Source organism: Euprymna scolopes, chromosome 34 (genome assembly GCF_053919585.1).
Source record: "Euprymna scolopes isolate OS-2025 chromosome 34, ASM5391958v1, whole genome shotgun sequence".
NCBI lineage: Eukaryota > Metazoa > Mollusca > Cephalopoda > Sepiida > Sepiolidae > Euprymna > Euprymna scolopes.
The window spans coordinates 35,386,896-35,410,643 of record NC_136515.1 but is presented as its reverse complement, the minus strand read 5'-3'; the positions used below and the strand labels follow the sequence as shown (position 1 = coordinate 35,410,643).

The window sequence follows — 23,748 nt, the reverse complement described above, 5'->3', positions numbered from 1 at the left end:
ATTGTACATAAAGTCATTGAAATTATACATAAAATCAATGAAATTATACATAAAATCAATGAAATTATACATAAAATCATTGAAATTATTCATAAAATCATTGAAATTATACATAAAATCATTGAAATGATACATAAAATCATTGAAATTATACATAAAATCAATGAAATTATAAATAAAATCAATGAAATGATACATAAAATCAATGAAATGATACATAAAATCAATGAAATGATACATATAATTAATGAAATTATAAATAAAATCAATGAAATGATACATATAATTAATGAAATGATATATAAAATCAATGAAATGATACATATAATTAATGAAATTATAAATAAAATCAATGAAATGATACATATAATTAATGAAATTATAAATAAAATCAATGAAATGATACATATAATTAATGAAATTATAAATAAAATCAATGAAATGATACATATAATTAATGAAATTATAAATAAAATCAATGAAATGATACATATAATTAATGAAATGATACATAAAATCAATGAAATGATACATATAATTAATGAAATTATAAATAAAATCAATGAAATGATACATAAAATCAATGAAATTATACATAAAATCAATGAAATTATACATAAAATCAATGAAATTATACATAAAATCAATGCAATGATACATAAAATCAATAAAATGATACATATAATTAATGAAATGATACATAAAATCAATGAAATGATACATATAATTAATGAAATGATACATAAAATCAATGAAATGATACATATAATTAATGAAATTATAAATAAAATCATTGAAATTATACATAAAATCAATGAAATTATACATAAAATCAATGAAATTATACATAAAATCAATGAAATTATACATAAAATCAATGCAATGATACATAAAATCAATAAAATGATACATAAAATCAATGAAATTATACATAAAATCAATGAAATTATACATAAAATCAATGCAATGATACATAAAATCATGCAATGATACATAAAATCGGTGAAAATATACATAAAATCAATGAAATGATGCATAAAATCAATGCAATGATGCATAAAATCAATGCAATGATACATAAAATCAATGAAATGGTACATAAAATTAATGAAATTATGCATAAAATCAATGAAATGATGCATAAAATCAATGCAATGATACATAAAATCAATGAAATTTTACATAAAATCAATGAAATTATACATAAAATCAATGAAATGATACATAAAATCAATGAAATGATACATAAAATCATTGAAATGATACATAAAATCATTTAAATGATACATAAAATTATTGAAATGATACATAAAATCAATGGAATGATACATAAAATCTATGAAATGATGCATAAAATCAATGCAATGATACAGAAAAACAATTAAATGATACATAAAATCAATGAAATAATACATAAAAGTAATGAGATTATACATAAAATCATTGAAATTATACATAAAATTAATGAAATGGTACATAAAATTATTGAAATGATACATAAAATCAATGAAATGATACATAAAATCATTGAAATTATACATAAAATTAATGAAATGGTACATAAAATGAATGAAATTATACATAAAATTAATGAAATGATACATAAAATTAATGAAATGATACATAAAATTAATGAAATGATACATAAAATTAATGAAATGGTACATAAAATGAATGAAATTATACATAAAATGAATGAAATTATACATAAAATTAATGAAATGATACATAAAATCATTGAAATTATAAATAAAATTAATGAAATGGTACATAAAATGAATGAAATTATACATAAAATCAATGAAATTATACATAAAATCAATGAAATGATACATAAAATCAATGAAATGATACATAAAATCAATGAAATGATACAGGAAATTATTGAAATGATACATAAAATAAATGAAATGATACAAAAATCATTAAAGTATACATAAAATAAATGAAATGATACATAAAATCAATGTAATGATACTTAAAATCAATAAAATAATACATAAAATAAATGAAATGATACATAAAATCAATGCAATTGTGCATAAAATCAATGAAATAATACATAAAATCCATCAGATGATACATAAAACAATGAAATGATACATAAAATTATTGAAATGATACATAAAATCAATGAAATAATACATAAAATCATTGAAATGATACATAAAATCAATAAAATAATACATAAAATCAATGAAATGATATATAAAATTATTGAAATTATACATAAAATCAATGAAATGATACATAAAATCAATGAATTATACATAAAATTATTGAAATGATACATAAAATCAATGAAATGATACATAAAATCAATGAAATGATACATAAAATCAATGAATTATACATAAAATTATTGAAATGATACATAAAATCAATGCAGTGATACATAAAATTTATGCAATGATACATAAAATCAATGAAATGATACATAAAATCAATGAAATGATTCATAAAATCAATGCAGTGATACATAAAATCATTGAAATGATACATCAAATCAATGCAGTGATACATAAAATCAATGAAATGATACATAAAATCAATGCAATGATACATAAAATCATTGAAATGATACATGAAATCAATGCAATGATACATAAAATCAATGAAATGATACATAAAATCAATGAAATGATACATGAAATCAATGCAATGATACATAAAATCAATTAAATGATACATAAAATCAATGCAATGATACATAAAATCAATGCAGTGATACATAAAATCAATGAAATGATACATAAAATCAATGCAATGATACATAAAATCAATGCAATGATACATAAAATCAATGCAATGATACATAAAATCAATGCAGTGATACATAAAATCAATGAAATGATACATAAAATCAATGCAATGATACATAAAATCAATGCAGTGATACATAAAATCAATTCAGTGATGCATAAAATCAATGCAGTGATACATAAAATCATTGAAATGATACATAAAATCAATGCAGTGATACATAAATCAATGAAATGATACATAAAACTTGGAATTAAAAAAAAAGACACAGTGCATATCATTGCTGTTGTTCACTTCGCTAATGTTTCCCTGGATCATTTTTGAAATCATTTTTTATTTTGTTGGAAGAATTTTTTCGAGAGTTTCAAAATTTTGTAAATGAGGATGGCATTATTTAGATTATTTACATTAGTATTCTCATCAACCCTTTATTTAATTTACAAGGGTAGACTGTTCTCAATCCAGCAGATATAATTGGGTAAAATTATTCACATGGATATATCATTCAATGGTTAAAAGCGTTAGTTAACAATCAGTTCTAAGTGATAACTTTCTGTAAGTTGAAGGTTCAAACCTTACTGTGGGTGATAATAACTAAAAATAAACAGTTCTACTTACTTCTTCAACTAAAAGATTTCCAAGTTTAACAAGATTGGTGGAAACATTGTGAAAACAACTAAAATGAGAATAGTAGAATAATTCAAATGTCAGTCATATAACATTTGATGAAGATCAATAATATATTTCATTCACTTTTTTTTAACAAGGGAAGAATGAACCCACAAATCTTGTATCACTTTTACTTAATTAGCCAAACACTGTTATTTATTTAGATATGTTTATTAGCTAATGACTACTTTATTATCAGATAATAAATTTCTTTTAATTAAAAACTAGCAGGACCTGTGGAAATTCCACAGTAGACTCATTCATACGTAATATATTGATGTTGGTATTCTGTGGATGTTCAGTGTAAATGGAGACGCCCTGATATTATTGTAGGTATTTTGTTAAAATTGCAAAAGTATTTATCTAAGCTAGCAGAGGCGCCCAGCATAGCCCGGTCATAATATATGTTTAAATATGATATTTTCATTTATGCAGAGTCAATTTTCTATCAATTTTTATATGATATAAAGTTGCAATTTCAAAAATGAAAAAATATATCCATATGACTTGGGTGCATCACCTTGAATCGAAACTGAAACCAAAACTTATGAAGAAACAAAATACGTTTATATATATATAACTTGAGTTCCTTCAGTTATAATCGAAACCAAAATCAAAACTTATGAAAAATTCTTGGTAGAATTATTTATTACGAGAAATAGAAGGTTATAACAATTAAACAACAGTCACTCAGAAGAAAAGATGTAAGCGTGACACACTCTATCGTATTAATATATAGACTAGCAGAACCCGTGGAAATTCCACGGTAGTTGAAAACATCATCACATAAGCAAACAATAAAATGTCTTTCAATAGAAAATCAGTGCAATATTAGTTCTGATCAAAACGTAAATTAAAAAATAAATATTTTTCTAGCCAAATATGGAGAACTGCTTGAAATATATTATTACAAGAAATAGAACTAAAATAAGGCATCGCTTTTTTCTAAAGATTATAATTTAATCAAAGTGACTTGTAAATCAGTTAGGAATAACTATGTCACAATCTTTTCTTGATAATCTGATAATTTGGCATGTAAGTAATAAGATTTGATAGAAACATGTTACATGTCAACTTTTGCAATTTTTTCACAGTGGTAAGAAAATGAAATGAATAAGTAAGGAGTGCGATTGGTGGAATTTGGTTAAAGAAAAAAATAAAAGTGTAGGATGTTGCCAGTTCTATAATATAAAGCTGAACATCTGCGTGTGTGTGTGTGTGTGTCTGGTCACAAATAGGCTCCTATATGGTTGACTATTTTAAAAAACTGATTACATATAATGATAGAAGGTGTATCGAGGATCAGGAATGGGTATGTTTGATCTGGCAGAACGGTGGTTAATAAAAATTGTGGGGTCTGCGTTCGCGCCAGGCCCACAAAGTATGGAAATAAAAATGAAAAAAAAAAAACGTTTACAAGGGTTTTTGATATAGATGTACTTAAGAATACTTTGATAAGTATGTTTCAACTTAAATAGGGATGGTATAATAAAATTGTGGGGTCTGCATTCGCGCCTTTACTCCATGGAAATATGACACAAACTTTAACAAAGACTTTTCATATCTATTTGCGTAAGTATACTTTGTTAATTATGTTTCAGTTTGAAAAAATATGGGATAATAAAATTATTGTGCGTTCGTTCGCACCTGCTTCAGCAGTTTACGTGACTGACTCCTTATACCCCTTCCGTTCCCGCCACCAGCTTTCACAATAATATGAGGAGAAATAAGGTACAGTAAAACTCCTCTCATTTGAACTTCTTCTAAACCTGGACTTTCTCTAAACTTGAACTGTCTCGTCATTGAAATTATATTAGCATATTTGATGCAGAGTTGCAGTAAAACTGTTTACATGGTTTAGTCAGATATTGCGCAGAAATGTTAATATTGGTACTATGTAATCAATGTAGATTAGCTATTGATAATTAATTTACACTAACTGTAATTTTTTTTTCAGATTGCTATATTTAAAATAGTGTAAAACAACCCATCATAATGGCTTGCAACTCTAAAATCAGAGAATACATCTGGTCTAGAAAAAATTCTTGAAACCAAACGGTTACCGACCAACCATGCTGTTCTTAAATCATTTAATGCAAATGATGCTGAAATGTGGGTGCAACAAGATGAGGAAACTACTCATCAATATCCTGAAGGCAGTAATGGTGATGAAAATAGCGACAGCTCCCATTCTCTTGACCCTAATGTAAATAACCAAGAACACTCTGATGAAGCAATATCATGGGATGATGCAGAAAAGTCTATGGAGACGGTTATAAAATTTCAAGAAAAAAGTCCTTACTTTAGTGACAACTATGTTTTGCAAGCAATGTCACTCCGAAGAGATATAATCATAAAGAAGCTACAGAACCAAGAAATTGTAGATTTTCGTGATCACTTACGGAATACAATGGCAGCACCCGAGAGCTCAATCGATGAAAATAGAAACTGCAATGAGACTCATTCAATGAATAAATAAAAACACTGTATTTTACATAAAATGTATGATTTCTGTAGAGGATAACTTAGGTAATAAATACCTAACAAGTAAAAGTAGATTTAATTTATTTTCAATGTTTTTGTTCCTGGTAATAATATTTAACAATTCTTATTTGCAATATATCATAAACTCAACTTAATATATACTTGAAGTATCATATAGCAATGAATTTCATTTACTATTTCTTAATTCTTAGAAAATTAATGTTAACTGCAGCACATTGTTTTATCACGAAACTTGAACAGCATCATCTAATTTGAATGAAGTCGATGTTCAAATTATAGGAGTTATACTGTACTTGCAACGTATTCTACCCTAAAACAGGTACTTGTACAGTATTCTACCTATATGAGAAAACGATGAAAAGTCATACTACTCGATGATTTGACATGATTTTCGGTTTTAAAACTTTTATGGACGTCACAGGTAAGATTTTCTTTGTTTTTCATATGAATACTATACTGTACACGTACCTTATTCCTTGAGTCGATCACTGTACAGGTACCTTATTTCTTAATTAAAAATGAAACTCTTTTATTGTTTTATGTAATATTTTATTGTGCTAACTTTTCTGTGCGTTATGGCTAAGAGTTTGTTTTTTTTCATATAGGTATGAATATCACATGTTAACTATTATTAAACAACAAAAAAGAAAATAATGCTTGGGAGACTTGCATTATGAGAACAAAACAAACACTACCCAATCCCCGCCTAAACAAAAACGGAGGAGATAATGCCCAGGAGATTACCTCCTTATGATCACAAAGCAGATACTACTTCCCCTATCCCTGCCTTAAAAAGAAGGTTTGGTAATTACTGGAAGCCTTCAGAGAACTTTTAAAAGCAAAATAACGTCATTTCATTCATATAAATTTATTGCATGATATCAAAAATCCAGCAAAAAATGTACACTGCCTTACAGAAATTGGCCTAGTTGACACCCACAGAACATTAACAACTAATTAATGTGGTGATGGAAGCGATGGTGGTAGTTCTGGTTGTGGCGGTGGTGGTGGTGGTGTGGTAACAGTGGTGATGGTGGTTGTGGAGATGGTGGTGGTTGAGGTAACAACGGTGATGGCGGTGATGGCAGTAGTGGCAGTGGTGGTGGAAGTTACAGTGAGAATGGTGGCAGTTACAGTAGTGGTGGTGGCTGTTACAATATAGATGGAGGAGGAGTAGTAGTAGTGGCGATGGTGGCAGTGGTGGTGGTGGCAGTTGCAGTGGAGATGAAGGTGATGGTGGTGGCTATGGTGGCAATTTCTGTTGTGGCAGTGGTGGCAGTGGTGGTGGTAGTGGTGGAGGGGGTGTTAATGTTCGTAATGGCAGCAGTGGTGATGGTGGTGGTGGCACTGGCGGTGGTGACTGTAGAGGTGGCGGCAGTGTCAGCAGCAGAGTGGTAATGGGGATGGTGGCGGCGGTGGTGTTTGTGGTGATGTTATTGGTGGTTAATGCCAGTGGTGATCTGCACGGACCACACACTGGCTGGCAATAACTAACTAATGGCAGTGGCAATGGTGGTGGTAATGGGAGTGGTTGCGGTTGCGGTAGTCATGGAATGATGGTGATGGTTTGGGCGCAAATTTTTATAATTATCAGAAGTAACTTTTCCGGGGCATTTTTGGAATTAATCAGAAGTGACTTTTCCAGGGCATTTTTGTAATTAATCAGAAGTGACTTTTCCGGGGTATTTTTGTAATGTTAAAATGACTTTTCCAGAGCATTTTTGTAATGTTAAAACTTTGTTACATTAAATCAAGTAAATGAAAACAAAGCATTTTTCTTACAGGTAATTAAAAGTGCCTTTTCCTAACCAGCGACACAAATTTTTTCTGTTTTATTAGCCATTTGGAATATTCCACTTCCCTTTTAAGGGATGGCAGGATGATAGCGGTCAAAGTGAATTAGCATGTTGATATATAGATGATTAAAATTTTTCTTAAGATTGAACCTTTGTTCTTTATTTTTACTTTCTTGAAGTCATTGTATGATTACCTTATCTATTTGGCCATTTTTGTTTCTTGAACATATCAGGATTAAAAATAAAATTGAAAGCATTTTTTTATTAATTTATTATTTTCTTATTTTTTGTTTAAGTTTAAAACTAAATAAAAGAAGCAAATCGATCAGCAAGAAATGGCAATAGAGTAAATAAATTTATTTAATTGGATTTAAATTGTTAAAAACTGGATGCCAGTTGAAATCAATCAAGTGGAGCAAATGGCGAGGATACTAACATCACATCAAAAAACGACATCCATCATGTTGAGACAAGATATTTTTTTATCTTTTGTTTCTTTTCGTCTTTCCAGTTTCATTCCTTGTTTCAACAGATTTTCTTTTGCCTCTGGCTATATATATATATAATCGAAGAGAACATACGTATACACAGTAAACAATTTCTATTCATACATTAGCTGGCTAAATTGATATTTGATCGAATCAAAATTCAATTTATTGAATCTCTTCAATGTTTTTTTTCTCTCCATCTCTCTCTCTCTCTCTCTCTTTCCAGTTGTCTGAGACGACCTTCAAGAAATATACATTGAAAGAAATCTCCCAGGAAACAAAAGATACGTTCCGTTATCATTTTGCTCTGGTCTATAGTCAAACTTCAAACATAAACGCTGGACAACACATCACACTTCGGTAAGGAAATGTGCACAACATTTGTTTAAAATGTTAAGCTAGATTAAGGTAGCTGTTTCTACCTGGTGTTGTCCGGGAACTTTTTACTTTCATTTTTGTTTCGATTTTCTTATGATATTGTTTTTTTTTTACCAAATTATTACGGTTTCTTCTTCTTCTTCTTCTTCTTCTTCTTCTTCTTCGGTGCTACCAGATCAGACTGTCTGAAGAAATCGGCTTCCTGACTTAAATGCACCAAACATTGATACTATAGATTTTCCCTTTTCACTTTGCAAAACTCAATCATGTTCTGTAAAGCCAGAAACAAAAACATTTTTTCTCTACAAAACAACCAAATTAAACACCATGAATAAATATTTGAAGATATAAATAACTTGAAGTATAAAAACCCTTTTCCAAAATTATTGAATTCGACATTAAATACACCAAAGAGGATTGGTTGCCATAAAACAAAACAACTAAACTATTAGCATCCATTTTACACGCTGCATGCATTGAATGACTTTTAGAAATTCATTTCCAAACTAACCCATATTTGGCCAGATCTTTATTTATCCCTCTTTCTCTCACACACCTGAACAAAAGTCTGTTTTTATGGGGAGAAATCAGAATTCTTCAATTTGCACAGTGGTGTCTCTCAACGTTATGTTCTTCTCCCAATTTGGTTCAACTATATTATTGACAGGATCTTTGATCAGAGTATGACTGCTATACATGTTCGATAGGAACAGTGAGGACACATATGGAGCTGATGGCTTGCCTCCGTGTTTTTGGTGTTTGATGCTGAAACCAGAAATGACCGAATTATGATAAGGACTCAGATCAATGAAGGTGGATCACCTGGAACTCATTTGAAGATGGATGTGGATGTGGATCACGGTGAACTCATTTGAAGCCAGCTGAACCCCATTCCCACCCTAGGGGTGAATGCTGTTATAGTTACAGTTATGGTTCATTTAGACTTCCCCCGTGAATTGAAAATACCATCTTTATCGTCTCTGGCAATCTTCATGTCATTTTTTGCTGCTTACATAACCATGCCCGAAGAGGTTGATACAAAGTTGGGTCAGGTTCTGGAGAAGTATTGAAAAATCAAGTTGTCATTGATACAGACTATAGTGATCGGTTTCACATTTTATACATATGAGTTAGGTCAGTTTAGTGAATAACGTTCCAAAATCACATTGTATTCAAGTGATGTGGTATATAACACACATGGCTGATTTGTATGTCTGCAGGATGTGGTTGATGATGAAATATCAAAATTACATGATTCTGGCTGCAGTCCATTAGATGAAGGAAATTGCCGGTCTAACTCTAATACTGTAAAGGATTCCACAAAAATTTTGCATAACAACTGCTACAATTATGTTGCTCACCGTCAGTCATCTGAATTGCTCCAAAGAATGCCCCACATCGATATCAATGGCCCATAGTCATACAATAGGCTGCTTAACACATGAAATGGATCAATCAGTGACGACCTGCACCTAGGAAGTGGCACAAACAAAAATGGCAACAGAGGAGTTATTCACAAAAATCTAACCCCAGCATGAGTCACAAAGATGAAAAATGTAAATAAAGAAACGAAATATTACAATACAGATCATCAATCTAACTATGCTGACGCAAGTAAGAACAGAATACATGTAATATATAAGTTATATATATATATATATATATATATATATATATATATATAAACTTATAGTATTAATAAAAGTGAATCTGCATAGCACATTCCATCATCATATCTTAATTTGTTTGTGTTTCTCCATTACATCTCTGCATAGTATTGCCTCTATAAAATTTTGTATATACACACAAAACAATGCTTCAAGCAAACTACATTTACCTTGAAAAAATGTAAATGATACTTGTGTCAGTTTTTCTCAATATGATCTGGAAATCTTTTACTACTGAGAGAAAAAAATCATGTTATACTCAGTGCCATAGGGATAGAACTTAGTGATTGGTTTTGTATTTTATACATATAAGTTATAGGTCAATTTGTTGAGTAATCTTTCAAAAAAGTGCTAGAAATTGTTTTATTCCATTTTCTTGTAGTATTTATTCTAGTAAACAACATATCAGAAACATAACAAGAAACAGAAATGGTCAAATCGAAAATGACTGCTGCCGTCGTCGTCATCATCATCATCATCATCATCATCATCATCAGTTTCACATCCATTTTACATGCTGGCATGTGTTGGATATTGGATTCAATATTGCCAATCTTCAACTTTTGGAGATGATAAAATAGAGAAATGTAATACCATTTTCTAGGTATAACTTTGAGATATGGGTTAATTATGAGGTGAAGCAAGAAATGAAATATCAGACTAACAATATTGAATATATAACAATATTTATGACAATATGTAATTATTGAATATATAACAATATATATGACAATATGTAATCTATATATATAAAAATGTAATGTTTGGTTCGTTAAAAGCGAATAAAACCATATTTCTATGTTACCAATTTAATTGAAATTTTCAGAAATTCTATTTTTAAAGTCAAGGAATGTTTGCATGTTATTAAAATAATTTAACATTGCGAATTATAAAAATATTAAATTAAATAAAAAATATTTTTTGTGACTGCAAGATTATCGCCATTTTATTTCCGGTAGAAATTAGCCTTTCACTTATTGAGATAAGTATTATTTGTATTAATTTTTATGATACTCATGCAGAGAGTGATCCGTGCTGAAATAATGTTATTATTTAAAAAGTCATTCTTAACATGGGGAGGGGAGGGTCTTTTGTACCTATTCTGTACTTTAACCTTACAATTGAATAAAAAAAAAACATATCGTAAAACTTTAATTAAACGTGGAAATATGATTTAAAAAATAGCGCGGATCACTCTGCATTAGCACCATTTTTATTTATTGCGGACTATTATTCTCATCTTTATTAGTTGTTGTTTCACGACTTTTCGGCCAACTATTCCTCTGGCCTTCATGAAAAGAAGTAAGTACGTGAGAAATTATTTTTTCCTTTTATAAATGTTCAGTAACTTTTTCCTTTTATTATTCTTAAAGAGTAAAACTTTTCTTATTCATGAAAAGAGTTAAGCCTACATAAATGAATAAATGTTTGTACATGTGACAAATTATCAATAAATGGTTTAGTTACTTTTTTAAAACATTATTTATGAAAAGAGTTAACGTAAATAATGTTTGTAAAAGTGCGAAAGGCGACGTTGTACAACCATCACTCCCATGCTTAATTTCTATACTTATAGGTTTTTGTCATTTTTTTTCACTGGATTATTATTGATTGGACACTAATTAAACAGATTATTAAAAAAAAAAATTAAAACGAAATCATTATTTCGACATTTGAAAGTGGTGCTCACTTTTTAGTTACAACGTTCTGATAAATCAGTCACCCATTTTGTAAGCAATAAAAACGCGGTATATCAAAACCATAGAAAGTAAAAATAATATGAGCCTCTACCGCATTTGTAAGTCAGAAATATATTTGTTTCTCAAAGAAAAAAAAAATAGATTGAACATGACTTTTTTTTATTGTTTTTATGAAAATAAAGTTTCGAGTTTTTAAATTTTTTTTTTTTTTACTTATTTAGTTAAAAGTCAGTTTGTGGGTGTTTTGTTTTTTTAAATTGTTTTATGAAAGGTGAGTTTTTTTTGTTTTTTTCAAAACTTTTGTTTTTTTTTTAACTTTTTTTAAAGTATTATAGATTTCACTAACATGCTGGAGAAATGTTTAATAATTTGGTATTTTTTTAGATTAGGTCCACCTCCAAAATTTTCCTTTCAATGACGACATTTATAGGTTTCCGAGTATTGAAATTTTGCAGAAATAAATAGTTGTATTATGCATTGTATTCTTCAGCGGCCATCTTTTTACGTGCACACGCGCCATAAACAAATACACGCACGTAAAAAAGATGGCCGCCAAAAATTACAATGCATAATACAACTTTTTATATCTTGATAACTACTTATTTCTGCAACATTTCAATGCGATTTTCGTATTCAGCATAGTCGAAAACCATTTCAAGTCGTCATTTAAAAGAAAATTGAGGAGGTGGACCTAATCTAAAAATTTACCAATAATTTTTCATCCCGTACGCCTCCCGATACATTGGTTCGTCAACATGTGACCATTTTATATCTCCCGAAGACACTTCCGTATTTAGAAAAAAAAAAAAAAATGAGTGACCGATTTACCAGAACGTGGTAACTAAAAAAATTGCTTCGTCAACATGCGACCATTTTATATCTCCCGAAGACACTTCCGTATTTAGAAAAAAAAAAAAAAAATGAGTGACCGATTTACCAGAACGTGATAACTAAAAAGTGAGTACCCCTTTCAAATGTTGAAATGATTTTTTTTTTTTTTTCAATTTTTTTTCATAATTTGGTTAGTGTTCAGTCAATAATAATCCAGTGAAAAAATTTCAAAAAACCTATCAGTATAGAAACTCCACCACGTAAGTAAATAAATAAAAAATGTTACGTGCGCATGCGTTAGCCTTGACTAGGGGGGGTACTAAGGGAACGACCATTAAATAATTCTTCGGGTCGCCATGGAAATCAACACCCAAGGAGTATCAAAATAGTTTTCATGATCTGAAGAAATTTTTTTTTCGAAAAGTGGGTGATCACTTTTCCATGTAAATTTAACTTAAAATAAGCACCCACTTTCTGGCCACCTGAGGAAGGGGCATTTATTTTCGTGTTTATTGGCTTAAAGGTTTTTTGACAAAGCAGTTTGGTACGCGAATGCATATTTAACAGTTTTCGTTTATGCTCACGCATAGCATAAACAAAGGCTACGTCTGTGAAATGGAAAATAGTCCCAGAGTTCAGGGGTTAATACCATGCAAAGAAATCAAACAAAAAACTTTTTATCCAAGAAACACACAGAAAAAAAAAAAAAAATAGCATCTATTTTTTTTCTATCGAATTCATTTGCTGTTTTTATTGAAAACTATTTTCCCCCGGATTTTTGATATAATTTTCCATTAAGTCTCACGTTCGTAAATAACAAATTTTTTTTTGTAGATTTTGGTGTGCTAAAAACGAATCTGCAAACTGTTTCCGTCGCAAAAAAATAGTTTTTATGATATGAAGAAATTACTTTTTCGAAAAGTGGCGATCACTTTTCCATGTAAATTTAACTTAAAATGAGCACCCACTTTCTAGCCACCTGAGAGAGGGGGGATTTTTTCCCATGTTTATTGGCTAAACAGCTTTCGTTTATGCTCATGCATAGCGTAAACGAAGGCTACGGCTGTGAAATGGAAAATAGTCCCAGAGTTCAGGGGTTATTACCATGCAAAAGAAATCAAACAAAAAACTTTTTATACAAGAAACACAGAAAAATGCCCCTCTCAGGTGGCCAGAAAGTGGGTGCTCATTCTAAGTTGAATTTACATTGAAAAGTGATCACCCACTTTTCGAAAAAGTAATTTCATGAATATCATGAAAACTTTCTTTTTGCTACGGAAACGGTTTGCAGATTCGTTTTTAGCACACCAAAATCTACAATAAGATATTTCGTTATATATGAACGTGAAACGGGCCTTAAAGTAAAATAATACCGGATTTTTTGGAGCAGATTTGCCGTTTAGTTGTACAAATATCCTCAAACCAGGTAATCACTAAAAGGGACTTTTAAAAGTCGTCACCTGTATCGAGCAAAAGTTTAAAACCACCGATTATATGCCAGCCTATGTCATGGTAACATATATTGAGTGAGTTCCTAACAGTATTTTGTATAGTTTTTTAGTTTAAACTCATTTTCCCAAAATTTCCCCAAACTTAACGTGTTCGATACAGTCTGCCGCCATTTGTATTTTTCAGATATACCGATAAACATTGAATGTTTTTGAACCGATTATACATTACATAAAAACACTAAAATCTTATCCAGTTAGGTAGAAAATTTACTTTTCTTGCCTTTGATAACATTTATTTATATATATTTATTTTTTGACAACTTCTTTGTATCTGTGTTTAGTAATACAAACCCTTTTCATTTAATGTAGCGTTTAGTCGGCTCGAAAAACAGTGTTTATCGGTGTATTTGAAAGCTACAAATGGTGGCGGACACTGTTGATTACTTTAAGTTAGAGAAAGTGAGTTAAAACTAAAAAAACTATACAAAACACTGTCAGAAACCCACCGATTATGCCAGCCAATGTCATGGTAACATATATTCGGTGAGTTTCAGACACTGTTTTGTATGGTTTTTAGTTTTCAACTTACTTTCCCAAACTTAACGTATTCAACAGAGTCCGCGACCATTTCTGTTTTTTGAGCCGATTAAACATTTTACATTACATAAAAACACTAAACAATTATCCAATTAGGTAGAAACGTAACTTACCTTACCTTTGCTTTCATTTATTTGTTTTTGGACAACTTTTTCGAATCTGTGTACAGTAACCCCCCTCCCCCCACCATCAACCAAATATTAATTACTAACTCACATTTTTGTAAAACAACAACAAAAAAAAAACATTTAGCGTTTCAACATTTTTGCTACGTTCGTCTTCATCCACTGATTGTTGGTCAAGTCCAAACCATGAATGATTGACAGAAACTCCCGAGGATCCAGATTAAATTCTGCAAGAGTACCATTTTTTTTCATTTTCGCCTTCTTTTTCACTTTTTGCAGTGGATTGCTGTACTAATATTAGAAGCATGCATTTTCTCTTTTTCTTTAATTTTTCCATTACACCAAATTGAGCCACTGCAACACGTGGCAGGGTACAGCTAGTTGTTTAATATATAACAATATATGTGACAATATGTAATTATTCAATATATTACAATATATATGACAATATGTAATTATTTAATATATAGCAATATATATGACAATATGTAATTATTTAATATATAACAATATATATGACAATACGCAATTATTTAATATATAACAATATATATGACAATATGTAATTATTCAATATATAGCAGTATATATGACAATATGTAATTATTTAATATATAACAATATGTATGACAATATGTAATTATTCAATATATAACAATATATATGACAATATGTAATTATTTAATATATAACAATATATATAACAATATGTAATTATTTAATATATAGCAATATATATGGCAGTATGTAATTATTCAATACATAACAATATATATGACAATATGTAATTATTTAATATATAACAATATATTCCCCACTAACCAACAATCACGAGGTTGTCTCCTCAGCAACCGACAAGGCTAACATGCTTGCCAGTCGGTTTGCCTCAAACTCCACACTGGACCCTTCCAACCACTCCCTACCTGACTTTTCTATGCGGACAGACGCCACGCTAGACGATCTGAGAACCACCCCTACTCAGGTGCATGCTTTCATAAAAAACCTTGACACTTCAAAAACATGTGGACCCGATCTCATCCCAGCTGTGCTATTAAAAAAGTGCTCAGTCGAAGTAGCTCCAGTTCTCTCCAAACTCTACAACAAGTGCCTTAATGAAGCTTGCTTTCCAGGCTGTTGGAAAACTGCTTCTGTTGTACCAGTATTCAAGAATTCTGGCGAAAGGACTGACCGATCAAATTATCGCCCCATTAGCCTCCTCCCACTTTTTGCCAAAATATTTGAGACCTTAATTAACCATGCTCTAGTCCATCACCTTACAGATGCTAAACTTCTGACTGACAAACAATATGGATTTAGACAAGCCCATTCCACAGCAGACATCCTAACTGTGATCTCTGAACGTATATACCATTCACTGGACAAAGCGGGGGAGGGCAGAGCTGTAGCTCTAGATATATCTAAGGCTTTTGACAGGGTATGGCATGAGGGTCTCCTCAAGAAAATTAGATCATACGGTATCACTGGTAGAATCCAGGGCCACAAGATACTCGCATTGTGGTCCAATGTTTTGAGGCTCTGGAGTAGTCGTGCGACGTGCCCCATGTCTGTGGGGATAGATTCCTGGGTGGCTGCGTCACCCTTCTGCTACAACGCACCAGTTGGTCTTCCTCAATCTCCATCATCTCAGGGGATGTTGCATCATCCACCTCCATCTATTCTGGCAGAGTGTGGATATTTCGGGCTGGTGTTGATCCGTACACGTGGGGGACCATTGCCCTGGTATTTCGGGCCCTGTTAGGTTGTCTACGGTATCCAACATTCCTGGTGGTTCCTCAGGTATCCAGTGAATCAGGGTATCTACCACGGTGTTTATTCTTTGGAGGAATCTGCGATTGTGACAGGTTACCCGATTACTCCCATCAATGCACACATTATCCTGCCGTTCCCTCAGTGTTTCCACCACCCTTCCCATCTTTGCCCATCTGCGTGGGTGTGAACCAACTTGGTTTTGAACCTGCACCGTTTCCCCAATTTTCAGTTCCTGAAAGGGGTGACTTTTTAGATTGTATTCCCTTTCATTCCGTAAGTATCTTTTTGCCATCGCTGTTTCTCTATGATTTCTTGCCAGTGTTTATGGATTCGATATCGGTCCTGGAACACTGAGTGATGGTCCATAGAGCATTATCGCTAGAGATATATGTAAGGGTGTTGCGATGAGTCAGTAAGGACCTAGCTGCCCGGTCATGGCATAGGCGACTGCAACTGTCCGTGCTATCAATAAGTATCCTTTTAACCGTTTTAACAGCTAATTCTGCTTTCCCGTTGCTTGGAGGGTAATATGCAGATGATGTTTGTTTCTTTATGCCCCAATTATCTAGGAACCAATTATATTCACTGGAGTTAAATGGTGGTCCAGCATCAGTTGACAGTTCCTCCGGGATGCCATATGTGCAGAACCAGTTTCACGTGGCCTTGGCATTAATGGACAACATCAGAGTGACTTCTACCCATCCGGTGTATTTGTCTGCATATACTAGGTAGTTCTTCCCTCGTAAATCAAAAAAGTCCATCACCGTCTTCTGGAATGGGAACTCAGGGTTCGAGGGTGGCATTAGGGGTTTCCTAGGTTGTGATGGAGCCATTACATTGCATACTTTGCACTGAGCTCAGGTTTGATGAATGTTCGCGTCCAGTCCTGGCCAAAACAGCCATAGTCTGGCATTTGCCAACATTCCATTGATGCCCTGATGCGCCGAATGAAGTGATTCCAGTACCTCCGCATGTAGTTTTCTGGATTTTATTTTCCATTATCGTCACCCCTTCCAAGCAATATATGCCAAAACCGGTGAATTGTCTCCGGTAGTTCATGCCGAGATTTAGAGAAACCATTTTGTATGAATTCGGCAAGGGTACAGCATTCTTCATCAGTAGCAGCTGCAGCCACAATCCTGTCCCATGTTAATGCTCTTGATATGAGGTCCTGCTCATAGGTGGAGTTAAATGATGCTCTTATGGCACTATCCATGGTTTGTGCAATGTCCTTTTCATTTGCTTCCTCCTGGCTTAACGTTACTGGACATCTTGATGCCTGGTTGAAAGGAGACGGTGTATGATGGATTTCTCATAGGGTAGCGGCGTTGAGCTTTTGTAGGTTTACTGTACGCCTTGGTGATTCATCCTTTTTTGGTGCAACCACCATTCTGGAGTACCATGTTGTAGGTGTACCCACTGGTACAGGTTCTCTGATGCCAATACCACGTCTCGGTCGAGGTCCTCCTTGACTCTTTTCTTCCAATGGTGTGGGACCGGGATTGGGGTGTGGACAGCTGAGGGTTTGGACCCTGGGATGAACGTGATGTCCATGGGCTTTCCTTTCATCGCCTGCAGCTGTTGATGTGGACATACATTGGGTGCACTGGACTCAAAAGTCTCCTTTATCCATCGTTTCAATCGGGGTCTGTTTTCTTTCGTAGAGGCAAAAGAAATACTGTTCAGCTTAGATAGGACATTAGTTCTTTGTGGGCACCCACATGGTGCCTTTCTGCCATCGCTAGTTGCCATGTTCTACTGGGAAGTTGGGTCTGGAAAGTTCTCTGGTACCAGACCAAGATCTTTTAGAGCTGACTCAGACAGGCAGAAATTTGATGTATTTTTTGATACATATATAATCTGATGTGTTTCCTGCGATCCTACTCTGATTTTAGCAAATATCATGCCTTTTATGTTCAGTAGGTTTTCTGTGATTCCCCGAATTCGGTGATTAGTCGGTACTAGATATTTGTCTGGAAACTTCAGAATCTTTTGGATTTCTGGTCCTCTAGAGCATGTCTGTGCCCCAGTGTCTGTGATTGCATCAATCTGGTGAGTATGGAGGCCAGTTGGCCCTATGGAGATGCCCCCGAATTCCACATGGGTATTTGGGATCGTCAGGGTTGGTGCTGGACCAGGAGTACCTCTTCGGAATTATTTTTGTTCCAAATAAGGTGCGGCACAACCTTTGGTTTTGTCAGGTTGGCTTCACCTCTTTTTTTTTATTTGTCTGCTTTGGTTTTTGGCAGACCCTTTTTAAATGTCCAGTCAAGCCGCAATTGTGACAATTATCTTTGCTGCTGGGCAGCCCCCTCGTCCTTTTGAGTCATTAGGGTGTGAGCTCTTCCCACATCATTTACAAGGTTCAGTGTCTCTCCAAGTTGATACAGTCTGGTTCTCCCAAGACTGCTGCCTGCGGCCCTACCTCTGTATGCTCGTTGTAGTAGGGTAAAGAATAACGTTATTATTTCAGCACAGTACCTTCTCTGCATAAGTACCAAAAGTTTTTTCCTTTACTTTTTGTGGTCTTCTGCTGATACTGCTATTGACTAACATTCATTTCATAAATGGCATTCGAATTTACTAAAATGACTCAGTGGTTATCAGTAATTTATAAATTTCATATTCAATGATATGTATTTTTTATAACATAGTATTAAAATATTAAAGTTCAAAATTTAGTTTAAGTTTCAAAATTCTTTTGAGATGAAGAATAATAATTTGTGTTATTTTATTTTTTTAATTCTTATTCACTCAGACAAAACATATTGCCACTTGACATAAGGGTTACTATTTAGGATCATGGTTATATGTTAGGACATAAGCAAGATGTCGGTTTATATTACATTTAAACTTTTGCATTTCAGTGCAGTCAGAGGAGCACAAAACAGAGCAAATTATGTCTTTATAAAGATATGAGATGCTCTCTGGTGTAAGTAACTTTCTAGCATGGAGCCCACCTTCTTTGTAGCATTGATTGTAGCATTGGCAATTTCCTCCATGTATTTGTTCCAATTCATGTTGTTAAGCCAAGGAGTTTGAAAGATGAACTCTCAAGTAGGGTTATTTGTCATAGCAATTGTTATTTGAAAAGGTTTTCTAATAGTTTTATTGAAAAGGTTTTCTAATAGTTTTATTGAAAAGGTTTTCTAATAGTTTTATTGAAAAGGTTTTCTAATAGTTTTATCAGATATTTATAAACTAGTTGAACCCATGGAAATTCCACATAATGAGAAATATATATCAACAAAATAAAAAGCTGATAAAGCTAATATTTTTGTGGATCGTGCAAAAACATAGTTTTTTGGACAGAAAAACTAAAAATATGTAGCAAATATGAGTTTATTAACATTTCTAATATAGAATTACCCTAGATGAAATAAGTACTAATAAATATTCAGAAAGTAATATTGTGCTACATAGTTCAATACAAATAATAAAATTACTTTGTAAGCGATAATCTATACTTTACTCCTTCAGTCCAACATCTCCTGGCAGACAATGTTCTTTTTTTGCTCTGCTTCTTTCGAATGTTCCCTTTTTTATTTAACACTTTGCTAACTTCTTTCTGTTGAGAATTATGTCGAAATTACTATGAGTTCCTTTCTCGCACTATTACAACAATGATCACATATTATTATAAGCCTACATCAAAGGGAGGTCACTCTCATATTCTTGTCCAGGGTTGCCAGATTGGCCTTTGTAAAGCCAAATTTTGCAAGTTTTGACTTTTTTTATTATTGGATTTCATATTCCTTTTTGTTATTGAATTTCATATTCCATAACACGTGATATTGTTTTATATTGCATAGTATCAAAATATCTTAATCCAAAATTTAGTTGATGTTTCAGAATTTTTGAGAAGAAGAATTTGGATTATTTGGATTATTCTCACTGATGTTCTTTGTTGCTTTTGTCTGAATTCTTTATTTGATTCAAAATTCCTTAAGAATTCGCAAGTTTGACTGAAAGTTTAAAAAGATGCTCTTGAAAAAGGTCAGAGGTTACATTAGCTGAAATACCGTGAATATAACAACTAAGATGAAAATGATAGAAAATTTAATTTATTCATTACTAGCAGAGGGAGGGTGGGGAGGCAGACAGACAGACAGACATAGTGAGTTTTATAAATTAGATTTTATCATTAGTTTACATCCTACATTAAAAAATAACAGGAAACAAATATACTTCATCTGTGTTCGAATTAATATTCCTATAAAATCATAAAATTATGTTGGTAATTTTCGATCTATAAGTTATTATCATTCCTGATGACCTAAAAAAAAAAATCATTAACTTTTTATTTAGAGTAAAGGATTTCTTATGAAATTCATTTCAGCAGTTATTTTGCTTATTATTTGCGTTATTGCTTCCTCTCACCACTTGATATGTTATTGCTAGAAAGCATATGTTTTACTCACTGATATGATGAGATAGATTTTTATTTATTTATATACAAATGAATACACATTGGTCTTTATTATAGAGTGGAGAATGGTAAAAAGTAAAGTGCTCAGTCATAGTTTATAGTGACCTAAAATTGCCTTTTCATTAGTTTACTACACCAAGATGTAGGAAAAGGCGTCACTCCTTTCCTAGGATTACTCCACTTACCCTTGATCCTCACCTTATAATTTTAAGTATTTAAGTATCAAGTACCGTTGTTTGAGTCTTAGATATTACTTGACCGAGAATTGAACCTCAGACTCCTGAATTGAACACTCTAATCATTATATTGAATGAGTTGTAGAAGGTTAAACTTAAATTCCTTATATTTTTTAGTTTATTTCTTGAAAATATAAAATTACAAAAAGTTTAAGATTAAAGTGCCCCCCCTCCTTTGTTCAGGTGTGTTATTCTAAAGATCTCTGCCGACTTCAATAAATCAGATTTCGACCTGATGTGTGCACGTTCCGAACTACTCAGCCATGCAAGAGTTAAGTAGGACAATCTGTCTCGAAAAGTTGGAAAATCTGTTTTGAAACGTATGTTTTAGGTCGTCGTCGATTGAAGACTTATTAATGGAAACAAACAGAGTGTCTGCAAACGAGCGGATTACAAATCAATAATCTAACGAGGAATATATCCAATTAACGAATAATTGATGAGAAGACAATAAATGCCAGTTATGAAGTTCTGGTTGGTGATGCTGCTTCCTTGACAACCAACGGTGGGGGGGGGGGTCGGAAGAGTCGGGAGCTGGGGTGTGTGGTTAATAAGACTGGACATTTCATTTTGCTTTTAACTATGAATTATATAATCATAGCCTTGAGCAAAGTACACAATGCGAGAAATGGAGAAAAATAAACAAGGAAATAGAAAATTATTATGAATTAGTGTTGGTGTTGGGTGGACATTGTTTACTTCGAGTTGACAGTTTTTGCTTTTTTTTTTTTAATAGGGTTTCAGACATTAAGTTCTGCTGATTTTTGGCAGAATATACACTTGGCTACAATTGACCAAGATCAAGACCAGACAAAATAAGATGATCTATGATGTTTGTGTAGAAAGTATACAGACTTCTTAAAGGTAGACGTGTCAAAATTTTAGGATTTGCAATTGAATAATCAAATAAAAAAAATCATTATAATTGTTTTTCAAATTATTATTATTTATTAGTTAAAAAACCTGTTTTTAACTTGCATGTCTGCTCTTATCTTCATTAAACTTTGGTGCTTGATTTTTGACACCAGTCATAGTTCCAATCATGTGGTAATGGTCGTTGATGTTTTTTCAAAGCAACATCACAACTCAAGTTTAAAAAAAGTAAGATATGTTTTATTCTGAGAGACAATGATTCGTTTCTCTACCGATCAACAAACATACAATCAGAACTATGAGTAGGATTGATTCAAACCACAAGTTCAGCTTAGAATCGCAGAAGCCCAACTGTTTCTATAACCAAGCAGAGATCAACTGACTAGCTTTGCCTGTCCTGCTGGAATATATATATATATATATATATATATATATATATATATATATGTATGCATATATATATGTATGCATATATATATGTATGTATATATATGTATGTATATATATATATATGTATATATGCACTGGCGTAGCTAGGGGGGGGCGGCACACCTGAGGGGGCGGCATTTTGAGAGAGTAAAAATAGAAAGTAGAAAAAGTAAATAAAAATAAACAAAAGTTAACAAAAAATATGAAATTTTATACCAAAAATGTTGTAAAAAATCGGAATTTTTTTTGGGGGGGGGTATCGGAATCAGAAAAAATGTGTCTCTATTTTCTGAGCGTCAGGGGGGCGGCATGGGGGCGGCATTTTGAGATGGTAAAAGGGGAAAATCGAAAAAAATGCTAATAAAAAATCTGAAATTTTATATCGAAAAGGTTGTAAAAAATGGGAACTTTTGTAGTTATTGGAATCGCAAAAAGGTGTCCCTATTTTGCGAGCGGCATATGTCAGGGGGCGGCATTTTGAGAGAGTAAAAATAGAAAGTAGAAAAAAATAAATAAAAATAAACAAAATCTAACAAAAAATCTGACATTTTATACTGAAAAAGTTGTAAAAAATCGGAAATTTTTGAGGTATCAGAATAAAAAAAATGTGTCTCTTATTTACGAGCAGCACATGTCAGGGGCGGCATTTTGAGAGGATAAAAATAGAAAATAGAAAGAAATATATAAAAGCTAACAAAAAATCTGAAATTTTATACCGAAAGTTTGTAAAAATTTGAAGTATAGGAGGTATCGGAATCGGAAAAATGTGTCCCTATTTTACGATTCAAAAACCGATTCTTTTAAATTTTTAATTTAATTTTTCAGTATTGGTACTAATTATAAATATTTATTATTTTTAAATTATCACTAAAACTAAAATGAGAATAACCTCAAAATACGATGTAAATTTATTTTATTTGTAAAACAATTTTTTTAAATTGCATAAATTCTCTATGTAACCTTTCAAAGAAAGCAGTTGCTTTACATGTTCTGAAAAATGTTGAAAAATTAAACAGCAACAGTCTTTGCAGCCCGCGGCGA

General features: G+C 32.0%; 1 protein-coding gene across 2 annotated transcripts in view; it reads left to right on the top strand.

Annotated features, from left to right (window-relative positions):
- The window catches only part of LOC145259174 (NADH-cytochrome b5 reductase-like), a 220,054-nt gene that overhangs the window by 16,717 nt on the left and 179,589 nt on the right, over window positions 1–23,748 (top strand). For both annotated transcript variants that reach the window (XM_080116932.1, XM_080116931.1), the window contains exon 2: window positions 8,448–8,581. In XM_080116932.1, the coding sequence (XP_079973058.1) occupies window positions 8,448–8,581 (134 nt within the window). The remainder of the gene's footprint in view (window positions 1–8,447; window positions 8,582–23,748) is intronic.